The 25,841-nt window shown below is 38.1% G+C and overlaps 1 protein-coding gene across 2 annotated transcripts in view; it reads right to left on the bottom strand.

Moving 5' to 3' along the window:
* The window catches only part of RASEF (RAS and EF-hand domain containing), a 45,672-nt gene extending 19,831 nt beyond the window's left edge, over positions 1 to 25,841 (bottom strand). The window contains exons 1-10 of one of the 2 annotated variants that reach the window (XM_065045919.1): positions 25,045 to 25,841; positions 13,371 to 13,517; positions 12,492 to 12,582; positions 9,565 to 9,660; positions 8,376 to 8,453; positions 7,843 to 7,958; positions 7,097 to 7,165; positions 5,647 to 5,731; positions 4,153 to 4,244; positions 1,161 to 1,395 (exon numbers count right to left, since the gene is read on the bottom strand). In XM_065045919.1, the coding sequence (XP_064901991.1) occupies positions 1,161 to 1,395; positions 4,153 to 4,244; positions 5,647 to 5,731; positions 7,097 to 7,165; positions 7,843 to 7,958; positions 8,376 to 8,453; positions 9,565 to 9,660; positions 12,492 to 12,582; positions 13,371 to 13,517; positions 25,045 to 25,400 (1,365 nt within the window). In that variant the 5' untranslated portion in view covers positions 25,401 to 25,841. The remainder of the gene's footprint in view (positions 1 to 1,160; positions 1,396 to 4,152; positions 4,245 to 5,646; positions 5,732 to 7,096; positions 7,166 to 7,842; positions 7,959 to 8,375; positions 8,454 to 9,564; positions 9,661 to 12,491; positions 12,583 to 13,370; positions 13,518 to 25,044) is intronic. The other variant, XM_065045918.1, reaches the window with a different exon arrangement.

Here is a 25,841-nt window from a genome sequence, read left to right as displayed (position 1 = left end):
TGTGACATCATTCTCAGCATACAAGCTGGGGGAAGAAGAAGGAAGGGGGGACATTCAGAATGATGGTGTTTGTCTTCCCAAGTAACCGTTACAGCCCTGCTGTCCTGAACATGGCTTAACACCTGTCTGCTGGTGCAAAGTATTGAATTAATTCCTTGTTTTGCTTTGCTTGTGTGTGTGGCTTTTGCTTTACTTATTAAACTGTCTTTATCTCAATCAATGAGTTTTCTCATTTTTATTTTTCTGATTCTCTCTCCCATCCCGCTGCAGGGGAGGGTGAGAGAAAGGCTGCATGGGGCTCATTTGCCAGTTGGGCTTAAACCACAATGCCTACATTTGGTCTTCAAACACGTTTCCTATTTGGCACTTGTGCTTTCAGTACACTTTCCATCTAGAGCAAATTAATTTCCATCTAGAAAATTTCAGATTAAAAAATAATTACAATAAGCAAATACTTTATTTCAAATCTTATTTTACAAAGATCAAGCATTTCTCTACAAGACTTCACTCTCTATGCTATTACTTCTCAAGCTAAATTAAATACAGCACAACTGCAATGAGCATTATTCATTGCATTTTCAACTGCAAAGAAAGACTAAATGTCTCTACTAAATGCACAGTAAAGGGCCTACTCTAAATAAAAACCCTGTGTTCTGTTGTGCTTGATACTAGTCTTCCTATATAGTCATCACTAAAGCTCTCCATTTACTAACAATCAAACAGACACAGTAACACATTCCTACCTTTCTAAGTTTTCTGAGACTTACCGTGTAAGTCAATGTATGCATTAACAGTATTCTTTTTCTTATATATGTCACTTTCTCATAGTAAGAGGAAGTGAATTGAAATATATTTTACCTCTATAGTATCTGCTTTCTAATTACTAGAAAACAGGTTCCTGCCTGCATGCTTTTTAACAACCTTCAAAACGCCCATGTACATAAAAAATTATTACCTCAAAAATCTACCAAAAATGTCAAAATAAACATTTTATTTTAAAAAGGAGTAACTATTTTTGCATTCTCAAAAAAAATCACTAATCTCATTTAAATGCATACAACCCAAATACTTTGTTTTAACTGGCCTATGGGCAAAGATCCATTTAATTTTAAAAACAGGAAACTGTTCTTTCTCAGGGAAGGAGTAAGTCTGGCACTTACATCTGTATCAGAAGCATCACCACCAAAGCTTTCTTGCATACACTGTGACCTTTGAAAAATCCTTTGATGCCTGTATTCCACTTCTGAATCATACTCATTTGAATCTCTCAGGGTAGACAAGCCACTGTCAAAGCAGCTCTCAGGTAAGCTGTCAACTTCACAGTTTATCCTTTGCATAGGATCACAAAGGGCTAAAGAATCATAATCTTCATCCACACAAGAAGAATGAGATGATCTAATAAGAAAATTTTTTTGGGGAAAAAAAATAAAATTATTCCACAATTGTTTTTCCTAACAAAATTTGAGACATTCTGGAACAGTCAATACCTAAAAATGCTAACTGTACAGTTTAAGAGATACGTCAATGCCTGTTTTGCTTTTCTAAATAATTTGGTTTTCAACCATATCTTTTAGTATTCTCAGATTAAATTATAAGATATGTTATTCATTATGACTTCCCAAGTCTCAGTAAGAATGCCTGTTTATCCATACACAGAAGAAATAACGGTTTAAAAAATATTCAGAAAATTATGTACTATGAAGACATCAACAGCAGAAAAGGATAGCTGATGGTCTAGCTAATTTGGGCCTATTCGAAGATGAATAACATTACCATGAAATACTGTCTCTAATTTAAATGATACATTTGCTCACAGAGGCACACAGTTCAATAAGTAACAGCTATAAATATAGAAAAGGGAGAAAGAGAGTTCAGGAGATGAGTAATGGTAGAAGAAGTCACTGAAACATGTTGGCCTTCGGTTTGGTATGCTACACAAAACCTAAGGTTTTACACAAAAGCCCTTTCTTTCCCCTTCTTCAAAAGGAAGGTCATTCTGGATGCTGTAATATATAAAAATACTTAAATGGATGCAGCAATGACAGTATGGCTTACAGAAAAAAAAAAAAAGTTTTTTTATGTAAATGAAAAAAAAAAGATATTAGAGTGAATCTTAAAAGAAAAAATCTTTTGAAAAAATTTATCATGGCTACAATCATTAACCCACTCTTGCAGCAAAACAGAGACAGGCACAAATTATAGCAAGGTAGAAAATATCTCCAAGGCAGAGCAGGGAAGAGAGTACTGGTTTGGCTAGGTTCTATTGGGAATGGATGTGAAGCACTAAACTTCTGGAACAGATGAGGTCAGCATCAGTCCTTGCAAAGACAGCTTGCTGGGGCTGGGAGCTCCCAAAACAATGGCATACCATGCCACTGGGGAGAATCACCAATTTATGAAGTTGCTACGCAGTCAAATATAACTCCTTCCAACAAGTGGCCAAATAGGGGTCATGGACACATCATTGTCCTGTGTAACACCATCCACAAACATCTAATTTACATCCTTTCAGGCTATGAACAAGCACACTCGTAAGTGTGATCTTCGCTGTGGAATATCACAGCATCCATGCTATTTCTATTCATGCAACTACTAGCCTATACCAAATCACTGAAAAACAGAGGGAGGGTGCATGTTATAGCAAAGTTAACCTTGTCAGGCATCCACTGAAATAAAGGCCTTCATTAGTCAATTCTCAGCCTCACTGAAGCATGAATTCGGTGCTGGGAATTTCATATGTGCTTAAAGCGAGTCAGACCAGGATGTATGATACAGCTAATAACAGAAAAAGTATACTTACTAATGCAAATCGTTTAAAACATGTTTGAATGCAAATCAGTATCTCTTAACACTGATCTGATGTCAGGAGACTGACAAAGTACTGAAAATGAACAGCTTTTGTGATATTCATATCTCTTTCTGTCTTTCAACATTAAATCATGCCTGTTAAGTTTTATTCCTACCACCTAAACTTTCTTTTAAACTAGTCTGCACTTCCGCAAGGTTTGCACCATGTGCCATGCACTAATAAATATTCACAGAGAGGATCACTAAGCCTCCAGAGAGGTTTTTGTTGTCTCTTCAGAAAATTACTCAATGTAATACGCAATTTAGTAATGGATGCCTCTCAAAATCTGCAGTGTCCAACAGAAGGGAACTGGTTTTATCTATATTCAACATAAAAATAAGTTTTTTACAAGCAAAACTTTACAGCCAGCAAACACATTTCACATGGAGACAAAAGAATAAAGGTAGGCTGCTGAATGAATACAGATAGGACTGGTGTGAAGCAGAATCCAACTTGATCCCTAACAAAGATATTAATCTCTCTAGCAAAATGTGAAACACAGGCTACTAAGAACTTGTAGCAGAGATCTCTCTAGAGTTTGAGGTATCACTGCAAGAAAAATAAGACAAAACAATCAATCAGTTTGGTAAGGACACAATATTTTTGCTGGTAGTTCCAACTGTGTTTAAAAAAGTGTGAAAACATAGCATGATCTACAGTACTTGAGGTTGGATCCAATGGCCAATGACTTCACTGACAGTCTCTGCAATCATCTGAGGGAGCTCTGATCAATGACCTGCACCCAGTAAGTGCAAAACCAAAGTAGCTCTGACCATCTGATGTTTACATTTAGGTAACTTAATGATCTCTGTGGCTTTTACCCTGTTAATACTGAAGTGTATTCACTATTCTTGCATGTCAGTGTGAGATGAGGATGTTTAATCTTTTGAAGAATTAGGCCCACGTATCCAGACATACAGGTCAAAGATATGACCAAAAATGTTTTCTTTCCTAAGCACTGAGTAAGCCAGCTAACAAAGGTCCTCAGTACATTTTTTCACTTTCTTGGAGACAAGGAGGAGAGACTGAGAGTCAGACTAAAATCAAAACAGTTCAAGACCCAACAAAAGGCTCTCTGAACTCCCTGGAAGTTCATGATTTGCACTGGGAAGAGTTTTTTTGAGCTTCCTGGAGTCATTGAAGAAGTTTCTATTGACTTCAGCATACTTCAGATAATGCTATGCTCACACATTCCTTCTGAATCAGGTAGAACTGCTTTCTCTGCTATTGGAAAATATTTGCTCTTCTAAGACAAGTGCGATGCCCTAGCGTTTTTCAACTTAACAAAACCAAACCTGGCTTACCTGTCATACCGTGGGTTTAGAGGAGACTGTCCACCATTAAATTTAGGACTGCTTCTAGAAATGGTACTTCCTGGCGATGTGTTTGCTAACCGCTGCGACAGATACATAATGAATGCATAATAAGTTTGCTGAACACAGTTTAACCATCTATATTTGTCATGAAAAAAGCATGAATCATCAAAATTACTACTGTGTATTTTCATATATATTCAACTACTTATTTTAAATTAAATCTCATGTTTTATATAGGACTGGATGTCAAAAGGCCCATTACGTATAGCATTTAGGCTCCACTGTTGCTTTAATACTGAACTTTCTAGCCACCCTCAACCACAATAGACAACAGAAATACCAAGTGAATTATTTCATTGACTACACCTGAAGACTTCGTAATGTTAAACTTTTAAAAGTAATATTTACAAAAATGACATGTTGACTACTAGAGTGGAAAGGGAAATGTCACTAGCTGAGCTAGTTTCAGTGGAGATATATCCTGGTTCTTGAAGTGAGATAGTGGAGAAAAGAAGAGATTTCAGCTGACAGCATGTAACAGAGGATTTTGTATGTTCTGCTGTCCCTCAAAACATGTATTCACTGAGAACAGCTTCCTCTGTCTTCTCTATACTCTGCTTCCCTTGCTTATGTTTCAGGGCATGGCAGAAGGAAATGGTATTTCTTGTTGCATCTGCAGTGAAAGTCTGATATCCAACATCAGCAAAAGGCACTCATGTTCATTGGTATGGCATGCTGGAAACAGGCATATTTTCCCCTTTCCTGGCCGTTATTCTCTTTACAGGCCCTTTACTCTGGTCCTGTTCTTCTAAAACAGTTAGTTGCTTTCCTGATGATAGAAGGGCTTCCTGATCATTAGTTTTGAAGTTTAACAGGTTTCTCAATATTGCAAAATGGCAGTGTAGAGCAGATTTTTTTAACTTTCAAGCCTTCTTTTTTCTGTTTCAGAGGATACCAGGTTACATTTGTTACAACAGATCCAGGTACAGTTGTGATAGCGCAAACCGGGCTGACTGAGGTCCCTATTATCAGCAGTCCCTGCTATTCATTCTCCCAGAGACTTGCCTGGACAGAAGTTCAAATTAGGTTAAGACCTTTCTGCTAAAAGAAAGCAGTTATTTGAAAAAATGTGTTTTGAGTAGTAGGGCACTACCATATAGAAAATACAAATATTTTCCCTTCAGTGCAAGATAAACTGCTGATTTATTCACCTCATCAGATATATTTGGCCACAGCATATTAAAAAATCTCTATTTCCCAAAGCACCTCAGAACATAGTAGTGCTCTAACAAAACTCCACTGTTTCACAAAACACAAGTAAAATATAACAAAATTCAACTACACGAGTGTATTCCCCGAGTGAGTCCACTGAATAAAACTCAATTTTATGAGTACTCACTGAAGTACAAACAAATATGCATCTGGTGTGTTAATTCTTAAGCCTTCTAGTACAACATAAGAGAATTATAAAAACATACATACCAATGATCTGTTGTACTTGCTGAAACTGTTTTCAAGTGCACTCCTTAAACCATCATTGCTGTCATGTAGCTTTCTATTAGCTGATCTAACAAGGAAACATAGTTTAACTTGTAGGAGTAAAGAAAACATTAAAAATTATGTAACTTGTCACAAAGAAAAATTGAAAAAATACATATCCTAAAACCATTTCTTTTTCTTTATATGAACATGAAAGAGTAATGTGAGACTAAAAATGTGTTGTCGTATACTCAAACAAATGATTGAATGTGAATCAAGCACTGTGAAGTTTAGCCTCCACCCTACGAAAACTGGTTTCACTCCTGTGACATGGTCTGTGGTCGGCTGAGGAGAAAAAAGACACTGTAGGAACAACCACAAAAAACCAGTTGCGAAGCAGTAATCTGGTACAACCATTTCCGAAATACAAAGTGACTACCCTATATGTATTGCTGAGGTGACTCTACCAACAGATGTGATTGAGCTGCTTGAACATATTTAACATATTTAGGATAAAGAAATTAACTAGGGATATAAAGAAATTAACTAGGGATATAAATAACCCTATTTATTGTGATCCTCCTTGAAAGCAAAAATTTGTGCACCTTGTATAATGCTGCACACACATAGTACTTTCAAGATAATGATAAGACAGGGAGAAGCAAAGTGAATTAAAAAATAAGCCAATTAATGATTTTTATAATGGAATGGACAGCCTCAAATCTCATTCACCTTACCATAGAAAAAAATGAAAGTCAGTGAAGCTAAGAAAAAAAAAAAAAAAAGAGGAAAAACCGTGAAGAGTTAGCGGCTCCGTAGTCACACATTATCAAATACCTAATTCAAGAAGTTGCCATGTCTGCTGTATAAATATTTAATACCTTCAGGCTCTTTAAGTCAGTGGAGTGCTCTGCCTAACAATAAATGGTGCAGGTTGGCTCTCCAAGTCTCTGTATAACAAGCATTGAGGTAAAAATAGTTTTAGAAGGTATAAACTGAGCATGGATAGGCTGCCAAAAACTTATGTGTATAGAAATCACATGGTGTACAATTACATGGAGCTAAAGACAAGAATCAGGAAGGTAACTAACGCCATTTCAAATAGATACAGCCTTCTGAAATTGAAAATTTGAAGAAACACAATCTGATATGACTATTTCTCTTTGGGAAAAGGTGGAGATCAAACAAAAACATCAGTGAAAAACACAAAACTTAGAAGCCACAGCAACAGCTGCAGTCAGTTGAGTATCTGACTGGAGTACACAGGAAGACAAACTTATGATGACATTATAAAGATTAGCATCATATCTTCTATGAGAATTGAGGCCATTTCAGTATTTTTACTAGGTATTTTCTCCCAAATTCTATCCCAGTCTTTCACATACAAAAACATCGACCCCCAAGTATCTTGGGACTAATTTGTTAATAAAAATTTGGATCACTAAAAACTTACTGAAGTATTTCAATTTGTCTTTCCAGATTATCTCTGTCTTCAGTATACTCTCGGATCATTTCTAGGTCTCTGCAAAAATAATTTATAAGAGGTTATAAGTATATAGTTCGAAAAATATATTTAAAAATATGTTTATATTTCTGCTGAAATATGTTAAAAGCCAGTTCATGCAAAGTAAAAACATTTGGTGACTTCAGTGATCTCTGCCATTATACCTCAACAAAAACTATGAATAGATCAACAAAATAACCATATGGACTGTCTTCTTTCTCTTGAAATATCATTTGTGTTATCTGAAGATAATCACATAATGAAACTGTCATTTATGGTCCTTTAAATTAATACTTAGAAGCAGCTTTCATTCACTTTAGAAAAATCTGGTTGAGACTAATGTGGGAGGCTTCCTAAACAATCCTCCCTGATATTCATACAGATATTCATCTGAGTGAAAGTCATGGAGGAAAAAATTGCCTGATGCTATAACTTTTACTCCTAACTGAAGTCACAGTAAAATCAATGGGCTTCCTTGCAAGGTTATGAGAGTTCACATCATATCCAGAACTTGATCTTCCAGAAATGTGACAAAATAAGTGAACAGTAATCATGGCATACTTTGCATGGTGTCAAATGTGTGCTTGTCATTTATGGCAAATTTAGAAAATAACAGTTAACATCTGCATACATAATAACTACATCAGACAACAGATTTTTTCCCCTTGTGAAAATATAACGTAAAAGGAACTTACCTCTCAGTGTTCAAAGTCTGATCTGCATACTCGCTTTTCAAGCTATCTAATTCACTCTGCAGAAAAGCTATATTTGTCTGTGCTTCTAAAAGGTCTTTCTTAAGTTTCTGATTTTCCTTAAAAAAAGGAAGACATTAGATGTTAGCTGTCATAGTCACCTGCATAAAACATTGATATATTGTAACTGCAAAATAAAAATCATCAAAATTAAATAAAAAAAAAAAATACTAGAATATCTGAGTATAGAGAACTCAGTAAATTAGCATGCATGAACCGCTGAATTTTATTCTTCCATTCCAGTTAAAAAAAAAAGGAACTCTATCATTTCAAGCGATTTCTAAATGCTATACCTAGAATGTGTATGTATTTATACAGAACAGTTTTTTTCCCAGTTTAAGATCTTCATATACTTATTAGCAACTTTAAAAGTTTATTTCTTAGCTTATATGTAGAAAATATATGTATCAATATCTCTATTGTAACAAGTATAAAACTGAGGCTAAATTAATGTATTAATGATAATCATCTCTTACCAGCAACATATCATGAATTCTCTTTTTCAATTCAATCACATCTTCCCTGTGATTTACATTTTTAGATTGTTCCTCCAGCTAGAAGGATGAAAAAGATCACCATTAATATATGTTATTGTGTTTTATTAATCAAAGTACATAAAAGGTAATGGAAATTATATTAAATAGCCCCTAAAACATGTCACAGATATTAAAGTTTTAACAACCCTTAGTTTTCCCAACTGTGTTAGTAGGCAGCATTACTCCAAAATTTTCTGGGTTTCTATACAATATATAAATTAATACTTTAAAAGTGTTTAATAAGCATTTTGCATTCTGTGGGTGTTGAATATGCATAAATAGTGACACAGAAGCCAGCTACTGAGAAGATACAAACAGGTGTATCCCCATGAACATTGAAAAAAAATACATGTTCCCTCATCTGTGTAGTATTTGTACTACAAGCTCTCATGTTCCTTGTAAGGAATTTCCATTCCTATCAATGCTCTTTTAAGTGCAATTCAGTATGAATAAACAACAAATATATTCTCATTGGTCAGTATAATTCTGGTAAAACTTTGCCCAAAAACTAATGACAAAATTAACACAAATTATAAAATAACCCAAAACAATATTCATATCTGAGATTTCAGTTTATTCTACGCTTAAGTATCAAATTAAAACATCAGATTGGAGGTAGGTTCAGACTACAAATAACTAATTCCACTAGTAATTTCAGTTTAAAATTACAGTGTAAACCCACTTCTAACATTAATATTTGAGAAAAATGCCCTAGCTGCTAAAAGGCACTACATCACTGTACTATAGTAAATTACTATATTTGGGTTGCTAATTTCATCTGAATCTAGGAATTACAAATACTTAGAGGCAATGTATTAGACTATTTCTAATGTATCAAATACAACACTAGGTAACTGCAGTGTTAACAACTTGATGGACCTAGAAAATTATTCAACAACAGAACCTGGTTAGCAGCTGGTCCCTTTCCTAAGTATTTCAGTAAATTACACAGAATGACTACAACAGAACAGAATGACAACAGAAACTAAAAAACTATTTGCAGTTCCTCTTTACTAATAAAAATTGAATTAAAAATCTATAGCTATGATTATCCATCTTGGGGAAGGCCCTTCATGAGGTCAGCATCTTTTAAAGCACTTTAAAAACTCTTGCCATGATTTCAACTCACCTTTTTAAGTTTTTTTATTGTCACCTGAAGATCCCCAACTTCAGTATCATACTGGCGCTTCAGCTCATTTAGAGCTTCTTCAGCTTTTTGCTTCTCCTGAAATATTTTTTATCTCATTAAAATCTGAGACAGGCTTCAGATGTTCCTTAGAAAATGCATTCATCATTTTGGAAACTACACACTTTCCCCTTAGACTAATGTGTCTGATTTTGTCTTTCCATTATGTCAACCTGCCCTTTCCTTTAGATCAACAGATACTGATCTCATAATTGCAGTCCACTTATAAAACATTTCTAGAAATAAAATGGTAAAGTGGAAGTAAAGATAGGGATCAATTCAGCATCTGCTATTCATGTCATAGCCTCCTCTGCTTAGCACTCTCAATACCTTACCAAAAAAAAACAAAAACAAAAACAAAAACAAAGAGAAAGAGAATTGTTCAAATTTTATTCATATATAAATTTACGTGTGCATTGCATATATAGATGTATACATACACACCCACATATCAGGCCATTACTTCCTTTTATTTAAACGAGCCTTCTATGGCTTGGCATACAATATACTAGTAACAGCATTACTGTGCCACCATCAACTACTTTTTGTTTGTTTGTTTTTCTTTTCAATTTTTTTGCTTGCAAGTGTTGGAATATTACAGGATCTTGTTCAGCAAAAGGCAAGCTGATGACAGCACCTTTAGTTTCAATATCAAACCAAGTACACTATTCTGAGTTTTATTTCAATGAAAACAAAGAGATTTTGAAAGGAAGTTACACTGAGCACCGTGAGAAGAATAGTATGTTCCACATGCCTCAGATGAGCATTTGTGTTTGATTCACTCCAGTCACTCCCAGGGACTTCAGTGCACAGTTTCACAAGAGAAACCAGAATGCAGCAGGGAAACACGGTACCAATGAGACAGGCTGAGTTTTCACACAGAGAAGACAGACGTGGACTTTGCTCGGAATTCAGTGCTTTCCTGCAGGTGATGCTGACATCCGTGTCTTAAAATTATAATCCATGTGTGATAATGATAATCAAAGTAATCAGTTTAAACTGGATTATCTCACTGTTGGCACCTATATACTCCTAAATACTATTTGGTAACTATTTGCTTCCCTCAAAGAAGCAAAATATAGGATAGGCTCAACCCACAGATACTATCACGCAGAGGCAGTCCCAGTGGCATGAGTGACATCATCTGACAAACAAAAGCTTTGTGTACAGGCATTAAGATTAGTGGCTTAGTACAATCCCACAAAGTAAATATCTTACATTTACTCTCAGGGCGTTTTAGTAGGTGGAGTATGTGGAGCTATGAGCTAAAGGGAACAATTTAGGTGAAAATAGAAAGAGCGCTGTGAGGAACAAGTTACAGCCCATATCTATAGTTAGGTGTGAACAGTGAAATCATAATCCATGCAATTTGGTGACAATTTCAGGACTTTTTAGAACAAGAAACACAGACAACTAGAAGTAGATAATACATAGCAGATGTGTTTTTACATAATGCTAGTACATAATGCTGTGGATGTTCTCAGAATGACTGAATACATACATCCCAGTCATCTTTTTACAGCTTTTTTCAGTGATTTACGACTTCTTGCAGAACAGAAATTTTCTAAAGCAAATGTATCCATTTCCTATTCATAAATGCTTAATCTCTCTGGAAAGTTTATCTGTACTGAGAGTTGCATTATCATCAGTTAAACAGATTATGACACTTCTTTTCTGGGCCGATATCTTCAACATTTTTATATCATCATATTTTGTTTATAGGAAAACAACTGACTTTTATGGTTTGGTAGAAGTGTTTCCTCTTGTACAGAAAAAGATACTGTTTGAAGCAAATCTATCAGAATACCATTTACCTTCACAGGTCAATTAGAATAATAGAATAATAGAATGTCCCTGGTTGGAAGATACCCGTGGGGACCATTGAGTCCAACCATTGAGTCCAGTCCATCACTGAGTTGGACCGTGAACTATTTTAATATGAGCAAGTCAGCAGACTGCACTTCTGACTCTGATTCTGCAAATGCCTTGGTGAAAGAAACCATACCAAATATATAGACATTTAGTATATTATATGTCCCACAAAGCAATAACTGTGCCTATAGTGCATTATTTAGTTAATGAATTTCCTACATCCACATCAGACTACTTTCATAAACTGTTAAGTACAATATAAAGTTAGGTTTGTCTTTCCTGAATTTAATAATTGTTCAACATGAAGCAGACAACACAGGTAGGGTGGTTTTACTGTACTGCTTTCCATTTATAATTACACAACCACACGTGGCTCTATTATATCTTTCAGTGGGTAAGGAGGATTCTTGTATTTTTCCAGCAAGACTGCAACCTGGTTAAAACAATGGCTAAAAATTGAGCACATTGAAACAGTATTTCCCATGAACTTTGGGAGTTCCAGGCCCTCACACATTATCATAATTACCCTGTCTTATGCCTCCAGGTCTCTAAAATATAGTTGCAGGATGAGAATGGGGAAAAAGGAAGATCACCGCTCCAGGCAGATACACATATGAGGAACAAATGACCTAACTATTAATTTCCATATAAATTCATCTACTAAGAGAACTAGATTCCCCTATTTTATGGTAAAGGATCATTTTCTCCAATCCATTTCCAATACTGGTCTTGGAAATAAATTCCTATAGCCCAGATTATTCTCATAAAAGTGAAAGACTTTTTTTTATTGGTTTATTACATTTGAGCAGCCACTTTTCTTTGGGAAAGCATTAAGAGAATACATTTTCAATGTCATGGATAGCTTCTTTTCATCCATGCCCTGCCTTCAGTGCCTTTGAGCCAGCCCATCAGGATCAAAAACACAGCTGACCATCAATCCTGCTTAAGAACACTGAGAGTGTGGTAGTTATGAAATTCTGTAAATACGAAATACTCACTTCCTTTTTAACTTTATGCTCTGCAGCCTGTATTCGTTGTTCCATCTCTTCCTCCAGCTCACTGAGCTGAACTGCCGCTTTATCCTGAGCTCTAAAATTTAAAAGTAAATACTCTCTTAGAAGTTGCCCTCTGGCTTGACAGAGAAGTTGTGTGAAAAACATATGCATACCTCAGCTGAAAAAAATTAGGCAGACAGACATGGAAACAGTCTAACATTGCACAGACCCTGAAACCCGTATGGTTTGGAACCAAAATCACAAATTTGTTTGAAAATACAAGCAAATTACATTCTGAATAATAGCTGACAGCTGATTATTAGTATGAAATACATACATATTAAAAACTTCAGTTACAGAGATAAAAGGCTCCTCTGGTTATCCTATGAAGAGACTTCAAAAAGACAACAGCAACTTGCACCACACATGCATACAAGATTTCTGTCCTGAGTTAATCTGTTTGGTTTTGGCAGTAATGATGTGAGATTGCAAATGCTGAGTAGTTACGATAGGTAAACCCACCCCTTGAAGCTCAAGAAGCAAAAATATGGTTTCTAAATTGAAAGCGTAATGAGCTTGTATGCTAAAACTCAAAGTTACAGCAAAGGAAGAGGAGTCAAAATGTTTTAAAATATTAAAAATAAGAATAGAGCCTGCAAAAATTTGGTCCAGGACTCATCCCAAATATGAACAGGGAATAATCTGCAAGCTGCTACATGTGCTTACACACATGTGCGGGCATACAAACTAACCTTTGAACTCAGTTTATGGAAATAGTCTGCATGATATATTTTGTCATTAACTCCCAGTAGTTTAACCCAACAAAGTGTGATAGAGATAAAAGTAACTGCAAAACTGAAGTAGAAATACAACTCACTATACCTTTTTACTGCGATGGCCAAAGTTTCCATCTCTGTGCTTTGAAGTTTGATCTCTCGGATGAAGTTCTTAATGACATGTTCATATGGCTGGATTAATCTGGGTTCCGCTATATGTATGTTCTGATACAGAACACTGACCTGTTCTTGTCTGAAAAAGAGAGACACCATTTTAACACACTGACTTGGAACAATGTTTGTTAAATGTATTATAAATGAAGATATTCCCCTTCTTGCATATTTTTTAAATTTAGCAAGTTAGATACAGACTTTGAACATTCAGCATAGTATGTCTGAATTCTTCTATATGATGTATACTCTTCCTACTTCTTTATGTAGCTACTGTAGAAAAAACTTTTCAGCTCATGTAAATTTTCTGTACTTCTGTTTATGGTGTATTGAAGAGCATGCCACTGGATCAGTCCATAATGTATATCAAGTTCGTTGATGGCTCTACTGTTAATCATAATTCATGAAGAAATTTATGACTGCATAAGAAACGAAAATGGGTATGAATGCCAGCTACCTAAGTTAAAATAAGTGTTTAAAGGGAGTAGAGGGAGGTGATCATATCTTGTTCAAGAAATAAATAAAGTTTGATGTTCCCTCAGCTGCTGGACTTCTAGTATTTAAATCCCTTGTATCAGGACAGGGGGCTGGAGTATGGAAGGGAGCTGTAGTGGAAATGAAAATCCAGGGCTCTGGTTTAAAACATATTATTCTTGTCCAGATGACCATACTCCTCCTAATGCCAGCCCTGCTTATAACCTGAAAAAAATTCATTGTTATAAGAAGTTAATTTTGTGTATGATTATGATGTGAAAGACAACAGATATACCTCACACAGAAGAAAGAAAATAGTTTCTGTAGATTCTTTAGCTATTAAAAGCCCTCCTAAAGTTTATACTGCTTCTTAAAAGCTGCCCTAATACAGGAATAAGATATTTTGATTCCCATTTGATCTAGACTTATTTACATGGCTTGTATACAGTTTAAATTGTCAAAACAAAGAATCTTGACAGTATACAAAAAAAAAAAAAAATAACAGTATGACCACCAGAACATTATTACCCATGTTACTACATTAAAAGCACTGATTTCTGGTAATACGTTGAGTGACACCAGGTAGCCCCTTGCATTACATGCCAGCTACGTTCCCATATCTGGATTACCATAAAGCAAAATACCAGAGAAAATTCTGTAACAGAATTTAGCAGTCCCAAGGAAAATGAAGCTGATTGCAACACAAACTATATGCCAGGACATGAAAGGTATTCAAGAACTTAAAAATTAAACGGAGAAAAAAAAAAAAAAAAGGAAAAGGAAAAGGAAAAGGAAAAGGAAAAGGAAAAGGAAAAGGAAAAGGAAAAGGAAAAGGAAAAGGAAAAGGAAAAGGAAAAGGAAAAGGAAAAGGAAAAGGAAAAGGAAAAGGAAAAGGAAAAGGAAAAGGAAAAGGAAAAGGAAAAGGAAAAGGAAAAGGGAAGATCAGGCCTAGAAAGGTGGAGAGGTGGAGGAAGCAGGCCAGTAATGCAGAAATACAGTGTATTGGTGGTGGAAAGGCAAACAAAAATAACGTTTTGCAAGTTCTAGTCTAACACCATACCTAACATATAACAAATACATGAGCTATTTTTGTTGTTAGAGAAAGGCTTAAACTCTGATTCAATAATCCACCCCATTAGACAGATTATATTTTCCTCTCTTCTGTGAAGGTAGTGCTATCTAATACCTTCACCATATGCATGATATCAACAATCAATGTGAATTCTCTGCATTTTTTCCCCACTTGGAGTAATTCCACAGCTTAGATCATCAACATTGCAGCACTATGCTTCTTCTATGTGATTTCCCCACTGAAAGTATAATTTATTTTATTACAACAGTACCATAATTGTTACTGTACCTCAGATTCCCATTTAAACAACTGAAGTATTCCAGGATACAATAAAATGTTCATTTCAATACAAAGAAACATAACTGTAACACAAAGAAATATAGATTTACTGATGCCAGAGGCATTTCTATGTTCAGACATGTTTCTGTCTTGCAGAGGGTTTCCTTTAAGAAGGCTAAAGCTTTAGCTGTATTCAGTATTTCCAGAAGTTACATTAAACATAATGTAGTGCTCTGAATATCTTCCAAAGTATGCATAAGATTTCTTTTCCAAAATACATTTTAAACAGAGTAATGTCAAGGTTCACAAATACTCACAATAATACACAGATTTATCTGACCATCAGATCACAGAATCACAGAATGTTAGGGATTGTAAGAGACCTCGAAAGATCATCTAGTCCAATCCCCCTGCCGGAGCAGGGACACCTAGATGAGGTTACACAGGAATGTGTGCAGGGCAGGCAGGTTTGAATGTCTCCAGAGAAGGAGACTCCACAACTCCCCTGGGCAGCCTGTTCCAGTGCTCTGTCACCCTCACTGAGAAGTTTCTTCTCAAATTTGAGTGGAACCTCTTGTGTTCCAATTTGTACCCATTGCCCATTGTCCTATCATGCTACAAAGTATGTATAAATAACGTATCATTAAAGAAAACCCCAAAAGTATCTTTATTCATTCAATAATTTGCATTAAAAAAAAAAAGTAGACTTAAAATCCGCCCTTTTTTCACTCTGTACTATTACAACATACAGACAAAAGTAAGATTTCTAAACTAAACAATTTACTATACAACGGAGTTTTGTTCTGATGATAAGAGTGTATCACAAAATAAGTCTGAGTTTTGACTTCATCAGATTTCAACTAAATTTCAAGTGTACAGCAGATTTGTAGCATTAAGACACTGATTTACAGGTTCACACAGCCGGACAGATAATAAGTGCAGTGTTTCCAAGTACTACCATTTACAGAATGCCGACTACACCTCCATTAATGCTGGGTGGGCCTGAAGCTGGAACCTGGCTGTACTTCAAACATTACAAAATGTATCCTCTTCAGTGTCTCTTCGCTTGAAATCCCATTTATTTTTGACACGTGAACTAAGATGTGGTAACATACGCTGCATTTCATAAATTCCTAGCACTTCAGTATTTGTTTTTCAGAGCTGCAAATTGCTAACCAAAGCAGACAATAAAATATTCCAGAATAGTTTTGAATTTTAGATAGAAGCATATATTATGCATATTCAGAATTAGCTGCTGAAGAATGCCACTTCTTCAAACAGTGTGAATATATATATCCCTTTAAATTAATGACATGTAAAACAGAAATGGCACTAGCCACAGCAAGATGGACCGAGTTTATCAGTCTTCCCAGGCAGATAAATTCAGCACAACCTAGGTCAATGTCCTGCGTTTGGCTTGCACAGAGTTAATTTTCACAGGAAGCTGGGAAAGCACACAGCCAGGACATGCTCAGCATACAAACTAGGGGAGCTGACTGCAGGAGGGAATTGTTGATGAGTGGGCTTGGGCATCAGTTTTCTGGGTGGTGAGCAATTGCATTGTGTAACCCTCACTTTGTATATCCTTTTACTGTTATTATTGTTGCTCTTTATATCTTCCTTTGCAGTCCTGTTAAAGTGTTTTTACCCTAACCCACAAATTTTACCCTTTTTATTTTTTTTTTTACCCCCACAATTCTCCTCTCTATCCCACCCAGGATGAGGGAAGAGAGAGTCAGCAGCCACATGGTACTTAGTTGTCAGCTCAGGCTAAACCAGGACAGTCAACATATATTCCTTTAAATTTCCTTTGAATGTCACCAACAAGATGCCTACTAGTACCATTGTTTCCTAGAAAGTAAACAAACAGTGGGACAATTACTTGTTAATTGATGCTAACATAAAATATTTGTTACTTGAACAAATGTTTTCCTGATTCTCTCCTAAATCACAGGTCAGTGAATTAGGATTGGATCTTTAAGGATTTACATAACTTCTTTCACAAGGTTGTAGGGTTATGTTGTTACTCTCTTTCTCACCCCATCTTTTGCAGGATTAACCAGCTGCTGCCTTTAAATCAAATTAAACTACATCCCTAAAACTACCGTCTACCTCAAACTGTACTACAAATCCTGTGTTCAAAAATACCATATGTATAATGTTAACACTGGAGGCTTCCTATCATACAGACTATTAATGGAGTAGCAAAATGGAAGGTACAGTGTCTTATGCTGAAGGAGTAGAGAATTAAACAATCAATCTGGTCTTTGCTTACTGTATTTCGTGTCAGACGGCATTTGTAGTGGAAAATTGCAGTGTATTTCTGCAACTTACATTCGCTTCACAATAATGCCACAGCCATTGTCTCTTGCATCTTCTTTCTGAGGTGTATGCAACTACACATACGAGAACTGAAGACAGAAATCAGTATCTCCATGCTGCTGAGCCTCTGCCATACAGGCAAGTCTGCTTTAAGATACTAGTCAGAAGCACAAGTAATCATTGTGAGAGCTTATTCTCCCTCTGTGATACAAAACCCTCTGTATATTTACTCTTCCTTCTTAGCCCAGTGACTAGCTAATACCCAGACGAATTCAAAGGATCTCAGTGACGCAGTTTTATGAAGTGGTACTTAGGTTTAAGTAGCAAAATAATACCCACATAACCACAATTATGTAGGATATCAGAAGGGTCTGGAAGGCTTTTTAGATTAAAATCGGCCACTGAAATTCTCAGTGACACTTACCTGAGTTCTTCTACGGCAACTTTATGGGAAATCTAACTAAAAAACATGACTCAACAACTATTGCAGCAACAAAAAAAGGAAAGAGAAGAAATTAAAATCATGCAACAAAATTGGTAGGACTCTGTTTAATCACTTCTGCCTTCAGCAAGAAATAATACACTTTCATGATTTGGAAAGACTGCTACTGATTTAATCACTCAAAGTATCCCCGATGAATCAGCAGCAAGCACACTGCAATATATTTTAGATTCACGGAATTTTAGAAGGATGAAGCTACATACATTGTATATCAACATGCAGTAACTATTTGATGATTATGAGAGGAATTGTTCTGAATTGTCTCATTCCGTATTTTCAATCACTCCCCTACCATGGTAGAATAAAGCAGGAGCAGAAGAGGGAAAGAAAAAACAACAACAGCAACAAAAAACACACACCACACTGGGATTAGAGATACCAGATACTGAGATTATATTTAGTGGCATAATTTCATACAACCCACAGAGATATGCTAATTTCTGTCAATTCATGGCATTATTTTGGTCTGCTGAACATACAGTGACTGCTTGCCTAATAATCCACACTCTGAATGCAGCTCAGAAGGACTTGATAGAATTTATCAAAGAAGAATAATTTCACAGTTTCTCAGTATCTCGCATGTGTTCCCTATGTAGTTGTCAGAGAGGGGACGCTATGTTACATAGGCCCCTTAGTCTGACTACAAGGTGGGTATTTTCAGTATAGTTTTCCACCAAAGATGTACGAAGTGCAATAAGCTAGTGGAAAACTGAAGAAAATCAAAGAAATGCCAGTGATATTATAATACCACCTTCCCTCATTCACATGGTGCAGATTCTGTGTTCCTTCCATCGCTATTTTGCATGTTTACCTGGCTCTGCTCTAGCAAGCTGGAGACTAACAAGGTGGCCAGCAGAATTTCAGCCCATGCAGAGCACTCTGGGGAGTCCAAAGCAGCAAAACAAGGTAAAAGCTCATGTAGGCAGGAGTTGTGTGGGGGCTGTCAGGCTTAGCTGGGCAAGGGTTTTACTGAAAGGCAAGAAAACTAGACCAAAGCGTTCCCCAGCAGGATTTATTTTGTAGGTCCTTCTGTGTACATCCGTATCTTTCTCAACACCATCTCTTGCCAACTAGTAGACTCCTGTCTTTACTTCTATCTTCTTTCTTATCCATGTTCTTACCTGTAAACTTAATGTCTCCAAACACTTTCTCTTTGTTTCCTTGACCCTGACATCTTTCATGCACTAGAAAAATAGAGTATTTATTTTTGTAGGGGCAGGTGAAAGCAAAGATAATCAGCATACACAGAAAACTTGTTTTCATGCTGATAATATGTTCCCATTCCTAAGTTTTATAACACTATTCAAGTGGCCTCTTCCCAGTGTAGGTGAGCTTGTAAAATTAGTCTCATCACTTGTAGCAGCTTTCTTCTGGAATGGGCACAAAGGGATGAAACATAAGGTGGTTTGAACTGTGTAGCAAGAGAAAGATCAAGCATTACACATCTAATGATCGCTTTACACTGGAGACCAGTAGCCTATGTGTGCAAGCAAGAAATAGAGAAATACCTTTTTTCTGAAAACCAGACATAATGGATATGCCATCATATCAGCCAGCAGAAAAGATCAACCAAATCCATTTCAAATTGGAAAGAATCTACTTTGTCACAGCTGAGTGCCTAATATTTCTCCTAGATTAAGGGCCTTATGGAAAAACAGATCACATGAAATGTTAACACAGTGTAAAATTTAAGGTATTTCTCAACCTGAATCACTATGGGGTTTTTTTAATGCAATGTTTTCTTTTTCTGTGTCTGCCCTTTCAGAAACAGGCTGCATTTAAAGAAAATTAACAAATCTGCAACACCAGATGAGAAAGCCTGTATGAGGGATGATTCCCAGGGAAGTGATTTTTGGTGTTTCCAAGGAATACTGTTCCTTGCCTAAAGACAGCAGTGTGATTTGGAGCCAGTGTGGCATGAGTGGAAAAGACTGTGGGACAGGGAAGGGAAGATGAAGTCTGTGAAGAGGAGAATGCTCCAAATGACATGGTTATAACAAATGATTTTGTGACATGAAAATACCAGGAAAACTAATGCTACAGTGTTTAAGTCATTTGGCACAGATGCTGTTCTGATTAAAGCAAAAAACAGAAGAGCCTCAACAGGGCTTTCGAGAGGTGGCTCGACAAGGTTTCTAGCTCACAGAAAGACATCCATCATACACAGATGTACAGATGCAATGTGCAGAGCACATTCGTCAAACCCGCATCCTGAGAAGTATTTAAAGATAAGACATCATTCTTACAGCAGAGGTCCTTTCTCCAAGCATTGAGGACCAAGCATTAGGTTTCTCTTGGGATTTGCCTTCAACTCCTTTCCAGGGACCACACTTCAACTTCCAAATAAATATTTCCAGTGCTGATATCATAGCTCATCATCTCCTGGAACCAAACACTAACCACTGACGAGAGCTGATGCTGTGTTCTGTATTGGCTTTGTCAAAAATCCATCCTGGCTCATGATGGCAAGACCACGGCAGGTTTTAGACTTTTTTTTTTAATGTAGCAGAGCCCCTTTTCTTTGCTGTAATACAGCAGTATATCCCATGAGCATCACCTGTCTTCATAGTTTAGTAGCTCATGTTAAAAATAGCATTCTTTTCTCATTTTGTCACACCCCCCAGATTCACATTTCCTATACAGCTCCAGATGCCATGATTGGGGTAAACTGTTATAATAATCACATTAGGACTCTGGAATTGTATGATGCATAAAATCTCACAGTCTGTCAGCAGTTAAATCAAAGTCTGATGAACAGTCAGCTTGGCCCAAGGCACACAAGTAAAACAGACCCCAAGACTAAAAAGCAAAGCAATGAAGTATGAGTATCCTCGGAAGCAGAAGAATTTAACTTGAAATACAGACACCAGCTGTCTTCTTGAGATTCATCCACCCATTTGTGCTCACATTAATTTAGTTCATTTTCCAGTCAGATTATACAACTTGCCAAATATCACGCAAAAATTTCCTGGTAGGGCTTAAAGGGTTTCAGTTTATCCCAGAACAATCCCACAATATACAAGAACGCACACAGCCCACAAAGTCCCAAGTCTTTTCTTTCTGATTAAAAGTCTTTGACATAAAAACTTCAAAATGTGTTTTCTGGGGAGATTTTTGCCTGCAATTTACAGATATGAATAACTATCATAACATACATAAACACAGGTTATCTCCTGAAGTGTCAGTGGATGTTGGATCATTCTTTGCTCAAGCTGAGGAATGGAAAAGTTTTGCCATTAGGAGACTTTCCCACACGCTTAAAGAAGCATGTGCCTGTTAGGACCGTGAGGGGAACCTTCAGTCTTAACACTGAAATGCAAACAGATCTGAGGTTGGCCACGTATTAAAAAAGAATGCAACACCCTGTAATATGGTCAAGGGCTAAAACCTCCCAGCATGGAGAGTACACTGGAGCACTCACTACCCGGAGCACCATACAGGTAAACTCCCTTTTTGTCTACTCCTGTATCATTGCAAATTCTTCTTAGAGGCACAAACTAACAAACATGCTTGAGTTCTCAATAAAGCAGATGTCCTATGGCTCACACAGGTATATTCCAGTTGACAATTCATTACATATAAACCAAAGGCATTGAAATCTTTTGTGTTTAATTACTCATTATACCAAATTGAATATAAAAATACAGATGGGTAGCTACACTTTAAAGGAAATTAATGCCCCCCAAAAAATACCCTCTACACAATTCTACTAAAATCTGACTTCACACATTATATTAGGTCATCAGCCTAAGACTTACCACTTTTTTTTCTGCTAGAGGCACAATTGCCCATGAAGTACATGTAAATACTACAGCAAACAATGCTTTGACTCACAGTGACCACCTTACCAAGAAATTCAGCTGAATTCATTCCCAAAGATCTGTTCAGATGGGAAGGGAGGGAGCAAGGCTGAAAATAAACTCTTTAGTGTTACTACTTCTGTTTAACTGCAACTGATACAATCACATCTCCAGAACAGACTTGGATGATTCAAAGTATAAGCTAACAGAACTGCACAACCAATGCACCAAACTACACAGAGGTAGGATTAATCCCATAATAAAAATACCTTTTTAGAAAATGACTAAATTCAAAGTTTGCTTATTTTAGTATGTGGAATGAGGCAGTACCTGACAGTGAACAATCTAATGTCTGCATCTAATGTCTGCTACTACACTGAGGACTGGGTTACGATATTGATCTGAGTTTCGCACCTCATTATGGAGGCTTGTTTATGGCATTAAAAAGCCCAGTCACAGAAAAAGAAGCTGAGCCACCTGTATTGATATCAGTGAAAAATTTCCCCTTTATTTCCATGGGCACTCAATCAAGCTGAGGAACGATACAGGTGTTTACTGCGCAAATTTCTCCCAACTGCAGCCCTGTTTTTTTTCTCACAATGTCCATCTGCTATGCCCTGTTTCTTGCTTTATAAACCACAACAGTATCAAAGCACGTGTGCTACTGTTTTGCTAAAGTAGGGCCAGAATGAACAGCATTTTGAGGGGCTGAACCCGAAAATGATCAGAAGAAAAACACACAATTGAGATAAAAAATATGGACAACAGACTCCACTCATGTGGGTTTGAGAAGTTTCTTCTTTGTAATTATTTTACTCACATTTTTCAATAGCAATGTTACAGCAAACATATGAAGAGCAATAAATCACCATGGGAGGGCACTAACTGTTTTATAGCATTGAAGACGCAAGTATGCTCGAAGTTAGGTCTGTTTTTCAAAGTACTGCCTTTCCCTAATAAAGATTGAACTGCTAAAACAATTATTAAAAAATTAAAAGATAAATAAATTTTTAAAGCACCAGCTTGCACTTTACACATTTTTGTTATATTCTGTTGCTTAAAATGTCTCCTATGCCCAAACTCATCAAATAATTTCAATATATTCTTTATATACACAAGCGGTCCTAACAGTTTTAGTGGTACTGCTCGCATAAAAACAAAGAAACAAAGAAACAAACAAACAAAACTTACACCTATGTTTCAGGGAAAAAAAAACTGTGGGCCACAAATGCAAGAAAAAAAAATCTTGAGCTGTAACACAGACCTGCTTCTAGAACTTCAGGACAATAAAGAGAAAGAACACGAAAACAAAGGGTACACTGTTCTTCAGCTGACATTGGCACACACCTAATAAATACAGCCAACTATGAAGGATGTTCAAAGCTACTTATAAAGCTGAACATGAATAGGAAGCATTTCAATAAAATTACTGCCCACATGATACATATGTATTTAACTATTAAAATTTAGTTCTGTTTGCTGTTTTGATGTATAAGAATCATAACACAAATTACATTAATTGTCTCATGATAAATTTAACAGAACTAAAGGACCTGTCTGCACACTCAGCCAACAAATGCTATTCCCCTTCCCTCCTACTATCCTCTTAGACAAACAACTGAACTATATTCAAACTGATGTTGCAAACCATAGTAACCAAAATACTGAGATAAGCTTATTACCTAAAGGAGACAGATGCTTCCACAAGCCACCACTGTTCATGAATCAGATTTTTGCCATCTCCTATCGAGTTTCTGTCTGGTTTTAGGTTAAGATAGTACTTGTACCAGAAAATTCTCGAACAGAAACTTTGTTGTTGTTCTTTTCTTTCTGTAGAAAGCAAGTACGTATCAAGGAAGGCATCACGAACTAGGTAAGAAAGATGTGTATGACCATACTGATCTGTCTGGAAAGAGCAGTCTAAGACAACTAACTGATGTTATTTACCCTTCCAGTCCAGAAAGAAGAGAACAATTAACTCCAGTCGTGCACAAGAATTGCAGGTTAAGTAACTGAAAATTTATCTGAAGAAACTTTTCATTTCACAATGCAAACATTTTTACTACTGTCTAGAACAAAATAATTGGGGTAGATAAGAATTAAGGGTGCACTATATAGAGACTGGTAGGGTAGAAAGTTGCCAATGATTTGATACACGCTCCTGTAAAACAACAAACTGCACATTCGATTGTTATAAAAGTTACACAGAAACTAATGTGCCTTTAATTGGCTTCTGTGCACCTCACAGCCAGGACCCACTGAAACTTGACACAGCCTGTATTTATTCACATAGGTATTATTTTTAATTGCATTTTAACTAATTGCAAAACCCTTAAACTAACATTACTTCTTTTCTAGCTTTAATTACAATTTTTAAATGAAGCAGAAACACTCTGTAGTGTTTATGGCAAACATTTTCAAATAATTTTGAGCATCTCAGGTTTCAGGAAGATTACTGCAAATTACATCAAAATGTGTCTCTGTAAACTGGAACCAGCTCGGTTACCCCTGGTAATCGGGTTAAATCCCAAACCAAACTACCATCAATTGTCGTCATTTAATTGACAGCGAAGGCAAAGGCTCTCACGGATCTCAGTGAGCTTCTCAGCCCGAGTGCCGCATTTATGAACACCGTTAACCTGGAGGCGAAAGCAGTATTGGTCTGCAATTACCAGGAAAAAGGGGGTGCAAGAAATATGCTGGGGGCTGTTCAGGGGATTTGGGGCGGGCGCGCGAAGTTTCATTTGCATCTCGTTTCACCGGGCTGGTTTTCACACGTGGGTCCCAGGCAGAGCAGCGAAGAGGAAGCAAGCAAGTGGCTGCACGTTGGAAAAACAGAGCTGAAAACCCTCAAAACCGGGAAGCAGATGTGAGTGAGGAGGGCTCTATACACCTGCAAGTCCGGCGGACGAGGGGTCACGCTAAACTCCGGTACGGCCGTTCCCCGTCAGAGTATTGCGTCAGCACCAGCACACGCTACTCCGGGGGGGGGGGCGTTCCTCTCCGGAGAGTGGCAGGGGCCGTTTGTCGCCGCGGGGCTGCCCGCGGGAGGGCTCAGCCCCGGCACCCCCCTGGCCACAGTTCAGCTCCCACCGGGGCGGCCGCCCCTCCGTCCGCCCCGGGGCCAGGGGGTGAGAGCGACGGCGGGCGCGGGCCTCACCTGGGAATGTACCTCGCCTCGTCCCCTAGCCGCACCTCGAAGTCCCTCCAGGGCTGCTCCATCCCCGCGGCGGTCCAGGTTGACGCTGCCTCCTCCACTCCCTCCGGCTGGCCGCTGCTGGGCCGCCGCCGGGTGGCGCCGCGGAAGCCGCGGGCGAACTCCGGGAAGGTGATGGCCCCGTCGCGGTCGCTGTCGAGGCGCTGGAAGATGGCCTCGGCCTCGGCCGGCTGCACCCGCAGCTCGGCGCAGAGCGCCGCGAAGTCCTCCCGCTCGATGCGGCCCGAGCCGCTGGCGTCGCAGGCCAGGAAGAGAGCGCGCAGGCGGGACAGTTCGTCCTCCGCCGCCTCGGGATCCATGGGCCGGGGATCCTCTGCCCGCGGCCGGGACGCGACGGGACGGGGCGAGCGGCAGCGGTCCGACCTGACGGCACTACTTTGCCGTCGGCTCGGCGGGGCGGTCCGGCCCCGCTCCGCCCCGGCGCCCCGCGGGGCCGGGCGCGGCCGGGAGGCGGGGGGCGGGCCGCAGGTAGCAGCTTTCGTCCGTGGCCGAAGCCCGGCAGTGCCGGGGCGGCCCGCGGAACCCGGGCGGGGCTGCCGGCAGCCCCGGGAGAAAGCGGGCTGGTCCCCAGCGAACGGCCAGCAGGTGCCGGCCCCCGCCACCCCTGGGCTCCCGTCCACAGCCGGAGGCACAAGGACGAGGTGTTCCCTTCGCCACCTCTCTGCGCCGCATTTTGCTAACAGCACAGGTAACTGTATACGAACACCACACGTTACGAACAGATCCCAACACCCTGCAGC

Source organism: Columba livia, chromosome Z (assembly GCF_036013475.1).
Source record: "Columba livia isolate bColLiv1 breed racing homer chromosome Z, bColLiv1.pat.W.v2, whole genome shotgun sequence".
NCBI classification, from domain to species: Eukaryota; Metazoa; Chordata; class Aves; order Columbiformes; family Columbidae; genus Columba; species Columba livia.
The sequence above is the reverse complement of the archived record's forward strand: the minus strand, read 5'-3'. Positions and strand labels throughout refer to the sequence as shown.